The 10,098-nt window shown below is 37.8% G+C and overlaps 1 protein-coding gene across 1 annotated transcript; it reads left to right on the top strand.

Moving 5' to 3' along the window:
- Positions 1 to 2,750: 2,750 nt before the first annotated feature.
- LOC132924462 (mediator of RNA polymerase II transcription subunit 15-like) lies at positions 2,751 to 8,277 on the top strand. The gene is made up of 4 exons (XM_060988795.1): positions 2,751 to 3,091; positions 3,169 to 3,376; positions 3,751 to 4,092; positions 6,084 to 8,277. The coding sequence occupies exons 2-4, from the start codon at positions 3,257 to 3,259 to the stop codon at positions 7,782 to 7,784; spliced, it is 2,163 nt and encodes a 720-aa protein (XP_060844778.1). The 5' UTR covers positions 2,751 to 3,091; positions 3,169 to 3,256; the 3' UTR covers positions 7,785 to 8,277.
- The last annotated feature ends 1,821 nt before the right edge of the window (positions 8,278 to 10,098 follow it).

Raw genomic sequence — 10,098 nt, 5'->3', positions numbered from 1 at the left:
TCACTCATAAGTTATTAAACATAGTACTTCGTAAATTATACGTATTGATTACATTTAAAATTAGATAAAAGTATTTGATTGAATTAACACCTTTAATTAATAAAAGATCTAGTGTTAAAAATTGAATTACCAATTTGTAAAAATAGGAACAAAATATAATAAAAATATTATATATTAATTATTAATTATTAATTATTTTCTACCACCTATACTCCTATTAACACGTTTTTTTATCAATATTCTTTAGAAAATAAATATTATTTTATTTGCTCTTATTTGCATTTGATCAAATTTACGATTTTTTATAAATATTAAACCCTTTATAACTACAACAAAAATGTTGGCAAGAATTAAATTAACAATAAATTTAAAAAATATATTATATATTAATCAATAAGATATCATCATGAATATAAAAACGATATAATTATCAATTATATTTATATTAAAAATAAATATATATAAATATAAGTAATATAATTGTGTAAATTGGAAATTTATATCCAATATCCAATAATAATATTCATACGTGGGTATGAGAACTCAATTTTATTTCATACATAATGGTTACTAAAATAAATTCAAAACGTTTAGATCTCTAAGAGTTATAACAAGTACTAGATTAGGTCTATACCTAATGTGACAAAAGTTACTGGAACTATATATTTTTGAAATATTTATAGGTATATATTGTAATGCTAGGGAAATTAATAGAATAATTTTGGGTTTTAAAAACCATTTCAACTTTATTTTTGCTGCTTGTTAGTTTTAACATTAAATAATACTTTGTTCATTTATCATGAACAGTTTTATAAAATAAATTTAGATTTTATTTTATTGTGTTAAATTTATATTTACGTGTATTAATTATGTATAAGATAATATAATCTGCATAAGTATTTGTGCTTATGATTTTATAAAAACTTTTACCAGCTAATGTTTAAGTACCATCACAAATACCACAAGTCTACAATGTAAATGTAACTATCTTAAAACCATCTTATAAAATGGCTTATATAGTAGTTCACGTACATGAATAATAAATAAATATTTAGTTAAATTTTGAAATAATTCAGTTAATTCTAGAAACACCAAGTTATTAGCTTTAATAACCATAAACTATAAAGTAAGGTAAGAAGTAGTTTTGTAAAAACTTGTAAACAATTTTCAGTTTGTGGTTTAAATAATTAAAACCGTGTTCGTAGACCAGAATATCATTCTTTTAGTAGCTATTATTTTAGGGACTAATACTTTAATTATTAGTTAATTTTAAAAATATAGATACTGTGATATTAGAGTAAGAATTATTTATTCTAAACCAGAGATTCCCAAAGTGGCCTATATCGACCCTTTGGGGTCGATTCTGACCTGCAAGGGGTCTATGTCAACGAATAAAAAAAATAGAGGTGTATGAGATTTAAATAGGGGTCCCCGGGAGTTATTAAGTCAAAAATGCTTGTATCGTAATTTAATTTAATTTGCATTTCCTGTCGTTTTATTATTAAAAAAATTAAATAAATATTATTAAAGAAAAAAAAGGTACGAATAAAAACAAACTTACCACGTTTTTTATTTAAAACATTGCACTCCGTGTTAAACCCTATTCAAGTGAACAGTTCCGTGTAAGCTATAAAAAACACATAGATGAATTTGTAAAAATTCAATTTTAGGGGTCTATGAAAATTAAAAAAATTGGCACGTCATCTACGTGGAAAAAAAGTTTAGGGACCTCTGTTAAATCTAAACAATGACAATGAATAACCGAATTTGACTATGAATATAGAAAACTCGGTATTATTTTCGGTCTTTTAAATACATTTTAAGTTTCGATAAATTTTGACAATCTCATGTATACTTATTTTGATTTTTTTAATGTCTATAAATTTTATAATTTTATATTATATTATATTTTTATAAAAAATAATACTTATTGCGCTGTATATAATAATTTATATACACTATATACAACAATGGTGGTATATATAATAAATATATATACCTATATAACGCGCGGATAATAAGTACCTAACTTATATATATATATATATATATCTAATATTATTACATTTAAAGAAAGTCACTCGATAATCATTATTAACGACGCATATGTAAGATAATGATGTGTTACTGAAAACGTTGTTTTTTGAACATATTTTATAATACGAATTGATTTTAGCACCAACAAAACCAATTGCGCAGCGTATTTTAGTTTATATTTTAATAATATCCTACGTTATAAGTCATATAACGGTTATAATGAAATATTATAGCCTCGGCGCGTTTATAATAAACATTATATATATCATATATGTATATATATATATATATATACATTAAACATGACGTACGGATGTTAATTTTATATGCAACGCTAAAGAGCTTGCCATTTCGCTATAATATCGCGACGCGACTGTCGTTGATTACTCTATAATTCGTACAAATCTATACATTAATTTCTCCTATTACGATTTATAGTAATAATAATATACATGTTTTGTTTTCGATTATATATACGTGTGTGTGTGTGTGTGTGCGTACACTCGCACAGCGTCGTCATTGCGGTGTGCATAGGAGAGATTTCCTATACCACCCCGGCGGGTCTAGGTTTGCGAGTACGCCGGGCATCACGGCGGTGTAGCGTATTTAGAGTCGGTCCGGGACCGCCGCCGCTGTCAAACCGGTTGAGCCCGCGCTTACAGTAAGTGTAGTGAGAGTTGCAGCCAGCCATCTCTCTCTCGAGTACACTTTCTTATATTATTCCGTACGCACACGCTATTATGTACTACCACTACTACGGTTTATACTCGTTTTGTATTCGATGTTTACGCACGTACGCTAAATCTGCTAACCCTTAGTGTGAGGATCTGTAACACGACGTCGTACAGTGCTTGTTTTCGATCAGCCACTTTCGGTCGCAGCAGTCGCGCGGTGCTCTCTCGAACGTCAAAAACAACTACAGCTACAACCACGACAACAACAACATCAACAACAATAACAACAACAACAAACCCAAGAATAATCCCTAACTTACAGATTGTACTTAAACCAAATATTGTCGCAACGATAATTTTCTTTAATCCCATCGTATAACGTAATAATTTTTATCTGTCATTTATATGATAATCATCTGATGGAAATTATTGAGTTTGAAACATTTTGCGTTTACAGCCTTTGTCGTGTTCGCTGAATCCCGGTGAATGGCATCGGTGACGACAAAGAACAGTCAACGGTATCCATCGAGACAGGATTTTTCAAGATGATCTTTACGACTGTAAAATCGTACAAGATTGTACAATATCATCGTGAAATGACATCCGGTTTGATGCGTGGTGCAGGCTACAACGGTGGAGGCGACGTCGATACGGTAATGACGAAGGTGAGTACATCTATAGCTGAAAACTCTAACGCTGACACTGGCGTAATTGTAGATTTTAAATATTGCGACCAGAAATTCTTAGATCGCACCAAGTAAACCCAAAAATATTTGACTTATTACATAAATCACGATAATTTAATTTTTTTAATCATTCAATCTGTAAAATAGTTATATACCTACATTATGATCATGTACGCTAATTTTTTATTACGGTATAATCTCATGGCACGGATCGAGTGATTAATGGAATCTTAAAAATAAACTCTTTTTCAAATTGAGTTAAATTTTCGTTTAAAAATATATCTACATATGTAATCTTCGCACAATGATTATTTTTGTTGACAATATATACGCGTTCGCGTATTGCATTTCAGAAAAAAATCAGTGGCGGTCATTATCACAACTGCGTGCCATCGTTACTGCAAGTGACTGCTGCAGTGGCGGCGATACTGTTGGTGAGCTGCAGCTGTGCAGCAAGCGCGGAACCCGTAGCTCCCGTCCAAGTGGCCGCCGCTGTGGCCACGGCCACCGGAACCGTCGAAAGTCAGGCGCGACCGGTCGAAAAACCTGCCGACGCCATTGATCCGTCACCCGAAGCGGCGACGTTCTCACAGCCACCACCACAGTCGCAAGAGACCGCCACCGAGTCGGTGGAATCGCGATCGTCCGCGACCACCCAGACCGCGGTGACGGAAAACGGTGATCGCCAAACCAAGGTGAGTCTGACACCACTCCCGTGAACGGGGGTAACCGACTCCGAGTTTTTTTACGGGTTGTTGTATCCCATTGGGGTGCGGGTAATTATGATTTAGTATTCGCTACAACAGGTACATAATTATATCGTTGAAATTATGAAGGTTCGGGTTTTGGGGCGAACGGTCGATCTCTCACGGACGGGTCGAAAATCGGACCATCCGCGTGAAAAAAAACCTCAAGTTCGCCGCCGTAGTGGCCGAGGCAAGCCGCAAACCGCGACCGCGGGCGCGTCCTCCTCTCGTGCAGCCGTGTCGAATTCCCCGGAACGGCTGCATCAGCGAGATGGCTCACCCGTGTCCCGCACCCCCGTCGGATGGGTATGTACGCGCGTCGTGCCCGCGTCATATCGATTTCCGCGAGCGCCCGCGATTTCGGGTTCCCATCGCGCGCGCGGTAGCTATACCTATTGTGTGTGTGTGCTCTCTCTCATTCTCTCTCTCTCTCTCAGGGGGACGCGAGAGAGCCGAGCGCGGCGGCGTTTCCACGAACTCTCAGGTAATTTTTACGTGCGAACCGCGCGGCCCCGAAAAGAAAGTGAGAGTCGCTCCACACTAAAATATAATAATAATAATAATACTATACTGCTTACCGGTACTCTGCGGCACCGCACCAGTAGTACAACTATAATATATATGTATATACCCGGCCACCTATATGCTGTTTAGAAAACTACCTGCAGCGCTAAACGCACCGCGGCCCGTCGTATGTCCGCAAGTGTGCACGCAACACGTGTATCGTCGCGCGGCCGAGTGTGTGTGTGTGTGTGTGTGTGTGTGTGTGTGTGTGTGTGTGTGTGTGTGTGTGTGCTCGACACGAAACCGGTCTTCCCTTTACGTCGCGCGCGCACACAAACACACGCGGCGGCCCCACGTGTGCGCGCTACACCACCGGCGATATTATAATAACACACAAGTCGCCCTCGGGCTAGTTCGTTATAATAATATAATATGTTGTTATGTCCGTCGTGCGAGTGTATATACATATGTGTGACTGCGTGCAAAGAATCGCGTCAAAGACCGCCGACTGGTTTTTGTATATTATGTTTTTTAGTGTGTGTACACTTTGCGGCGGCCGCCACCGTCGTGTGTATAGAAAGCGCGAGTGAAAACACACCGCGGACGCGAAAATACGATCGCGCAAAAGTTGTTTTCGCTCGTGTGTGTGTGTGCGCGCGCGGAGAGATTTCTATATACGAACGCGGTGGATTTGCCCGCCGATATAGGTATACAGGTATACGTATATATAATATTAAACGCGTTTACTGGTATACCGTGCCGCGGCCCCGCGAGTCGCACTATATCGCGTACAGGTCGCCATATACCCACTGTGTTTACCTATACGTTATTATATCCTTATATGCACGCGGCCACTTGAGTCGGTACTTTTTTTTCCGCCTTTCTCGTTCATAATAACGTTATTATTATACCGGTCTGTTGACAAACGGCAGCTTTAAAGGTCGCGATAACGACTCACGCGCGAATAAACGTTTTGACTATATTTCTGATTGGTTTTATAAACGTCTTTTGACTTCGGCACAATACGATAAGCCCGAGGACAAAGGGATGGCTTGGACGTTCTTAGCGCCTCCATAATTTATATGGTTGATTACTTCTTATCATATTATGTGTGTTGTAATAGAGAGTTTTCATATACGTTATCGAAAAAAAAAACCAAAACATGATTTCGTATTATTCCTAGATTTCATTGCGGTCGCGCCACGTTTTGGTGTTGGCAATTTGGCAAATAATATATTAATATTTACATTTCGCCGCAAAGTTTTAAATATTCGAAATTTACACATATCTTTATTTCGTTGATAATGGTAATGGATAAGGAAATATAATATCCGATAACTAAATAATAAGCCGCGTCGATTTGTCCTAGACCCATGTATATTATCTTGTATAGAAATTAGAACGTATATTAAAACTGTTTTATTCTATCATTACAGCTGCAGTTGAATGATAATAATGTTCAACAAGACGAAAAGCATCGGCAACAGCAACAACAACTGCTGTTGGCCCCGTTGCTGATGCCCTCGGCGCAAATGTCCGCGGTGTGGCCTTCCCAACCGTCGTCCCTGCAGCAGCCGATGGCCGTCGACAGTATTTCGGTGATACCTTCGCTGTCGTCTCTCGTCGGACGAGAACGTACAGTGGTTGAAATCGTGCCCGTGCCCAGCGCGTCAGAACAGCACCTCGTCGATTCACACTTGCGTCAGCCTCAACCGGAGTACAAGTATATCGGAAGTCTGCAACCGGAATCGGAACTACTACAACCTGAACGGGAGCTACGACAACCCGAACAGGAGCTAAGGCAACCCAAACCTAACGAGCAACAACCGCCGTCCGAACTGGGCTCGGAACAGTTGCAGCAACCGTCATTGATCCAACAGGTACAACAACAGGCCCCCGATCAACAACTTCAACTTTCGTACTTGTACAACAACAATGTCATCGGCAATAAAAACAACGATGAGGACGATCAATTGCAGCAGCAATATTCGTATCATTACTACTATCAACAGAACCTTGCGCAACAGCAACAGCATCAGCAGCAGCAGCAACAACAACAACAACAACAACAACAGCAACAACAACAACAACAGCAGCAACAACAGCAACAACAACAGCAACATCTACAACTACAGCAACAGCAGCTCAACAGCAACGTGCCGGTCGTGTACTCGCCGCTACCCGTGCAATACGGCGGTGGCCAGTTCTACTATCACAACAATTTCGCCGGCAAGTATCCGCCACAACAACAGCTGCCAAACTACTATTATCGCGCCAGGGACGGCGGTAGACCGACTTCGCGGCGCAACAGCAGGACGCAATCGCCGTCCGCGTACGACGTCATCAACAACAACGGCGGAGGTAATTTCTACGCTCACCACCAGCCGCAGCATCAACAACAAAAACAACCGTCACCGGACTACGCCGGCGAAAGCGACAACGTGATCGGGATCAAATACGACCAAGATCCGACGGTCGGCGCCGCGGGCAAGCAGCACCAACCGGTGCCGCCGTTCCGGCCCAGCCATCCGGTGTGGGCGTCCCAATATCCGGTGCCGTGGACGTACTACGTCAAGTCGTCGATGGTGCAACCCGGGGGGCGGCCGGCGCCGTTCTACGCGCAACACAACAACAACTACTACGGCGGCGGCCGGAAGTCGCGGTACGTGTTGCAGCAGTCGTCCGGCGCGGTGTCCAACAGAGTCGGCGGCGGTGGGTATTCGCCGGCCAAGCCGCCGCGCACAAAGGTCGTTTACATCGAGTACGGCGGATTCAAGCCGAAAATGGTGCCGTCCGTGCAGATCACGGCTGCCGAGGACTATGACGGCAACCGCCGTCAGTTGACGGTCGTCGACGGTGGCGAAGACGGCGCGCAAGACGTCGGACACCGCGACAGTCCCGCGGCCGCAGCCACCACGGCCGCGGACGCTACCACTGCCGTCTCCGGGGCCGCAACCGCGACGTCGACGACGACGACGGTGGCTGCGACGGTAGCGAACATCACGACCACGACGACAACTGCGGCGACCGTACCGAGCGCGACCACGGCCGCATCGACATCACCGCGACAACTGCAACAGTCGCAACAACAACAACAACAAACGCCCGCCGCCGGTGTCGTCGTAGTAGTCGTCTGAGTCGATCCGACCCCGACGACGAGATTTTAATTTATATAAATTTTTTTTTTCAGTAGTTTTTGTACATAATATTAAGCGGCTCTTATATATATATATACGCATACTATAGCCTTATAGCTGCGACAGTATTTAATTTATCATTTAATTTATATTTGTAATTTATGTGCGGACGACGCGACGTGTCGTACGGTAGAAACGCATCTTTCGCCGATTAACTTATAATATATTATATTATCGTGTTTGTTAGTATACAATATTATTACGTTGTTGTGTATCGTTTTTAAATACGTATTAGCATATTATATATTGATTATAAATTACTATCGTGTTGGTAATCAACGGTATTATAGTTTATAATCACATGTATTATTATTCGAATCGCGTGACATAATTAATATTATATTATATGGGCACAATATAGCTACAGTGGTACACACTATCGATGTGTAGAAACGATCGAATACAGCTATTTAAATATACTTATATTGTTCTACGCCTTTGCATTTATAATAATATATAGACGTGTTTTCGTAATGACCTCGCCGCCATTATAATATTATATATTGTATTGTGCGCTGTTGGCCTATGCTAACACTATAATATCACATCCAGCGCGGGATATAAAGCACACGACATCGTCCTGGATGGCTATATTATAATTGTTAAATCATATTTACACGTATCTTCGAATATATAATACGTCTAAACGGTGTGTAATTGAAATAACAAACATTTGACTGCAGTAAACATAAACTTGAGTGCGATTCTGCACCGCAGGAGCTCGTAGTATATTTTATAGTGTTAACGACTTTTTTTTTTTAACATTTTCCCCCGGAATGGATTCAGTTTTTAAATAATTATAGAAATCAATAATAACTGAGAAGAGACTTTTTTACAGGTATTCGCGACGGAAAAGAAGATTGTTAAAGGTACTGATAACTCGAGAACCCGAAAAAGGTCTGCGAAATGTTCTAAAAAATGAATTCTTAGGTACTCGAGAATAGAATGCCTAGGTAAAATGCCTTCAAAGTTCTATACACACATATAATTCCAATGTACTTGTAGTGCTGTACTAAACTTTTTGGGATGTTTTATACACTCTTTAAAAGTAAATAACATAACATAAAAATAAATACCACATAAATATAATAAATATATGAATCTTATTTTCAAACCATTTGATTTTTAGAAAAATTAAATAAGCAACTTTTTATTTATTCATATTGTATTAGTAGTTATTCGCGGTAAATGCCCGATCGTGTCAGTCGTCAATATACAAACTTAAGCTAACAATACACGCGATCAGTGTACGAATTGTTCTAGAATATTATTCGATCGATTTAAAAGACTTCATAAAAAATTCAAATCTATTTCGTTTTAATTATTTAATTATATGTATTGTAAAAGAAAAATTCAACTTGGTATAAATGTTGAATTATAGTTAATGGTTTATATATACTTCATTTCATAAAACATTAAAAGGTATTAAATTTTTAATTATTTTTATACGTTTTACATCTTTGTAATCCAAAACATGAATATAGATACATTTTTAAGTAATATTACTAACAAAATAATATTTTAAATGATTTGTTTTAGAATTTAAATTAAGGTTAACATTACAATAAACATTATATTGCCTATAACAGTTTTTATACTTTTTCGTTTAAATTACAATTACTATACCTATAGGCTATAATATTTATTTATTGTATATCATTAATACCGTTTGAAAAATTAAAAATACTAATATGTATAGGAATAATGGTATTTAAGATTTATATATATATATATATTCTAATAGAATAATTCTATAATTCTAATATAGATCCCAAATGTTTGTAAATTGTATAAATACTTGTATAAAAAAATGATTGAAAATGATTAATTTTATAAGGAATGCTAAATAAAAATATGTGAAAAAATGCAAAAAGTACTTCAACTGGAATCAAAAAATAAACTGCAAACAAGCTGTGTCCCAAATACTGATTTGTGTCCCGCGGTTTTTTTTCGGGTTACACAAGTTTCGTTTAACTTAAATACATAAAAAGTAAACAAAACTACACAACAATTTATTATTTATAATATTACACATTAGGAAAACATTTAAATAAAACATTTTTTCATAAATTTACATTGAGAAATTTGTCCATTAGGTACAATATAAGATCATTACAAGAAAAATAAAAATTGACGAAACAAAATATTATATTCTTGTTAAAATATCGATTTGAATTTATCAGCTTGTAACTTTTATACAGAGGGTACCATCGCTAGATGATTTTCCTCATCATATGCTTCATGGGTTGTTTTT

The sequence above is a fragment of the Rhopalosiphum padi genome, chromosome 3, assembly GCF_020882245.1.
Source record: "Rhopalosiphum padi isolate XX-2018 chromosome 3, ASM2088224v1, whole genome shotgun sequence".
In the NCBI taxonomy this organism is placed as follows: Eukaryota; Metazoa; Arthropoda; class Insecta; order Hemiptera; family Aphididae; genus Rhopalosiphum; species Rhopalosiphum padi.
This window is presented reverse-complemented; position numbering and strand designations above follow the sequence as displayed.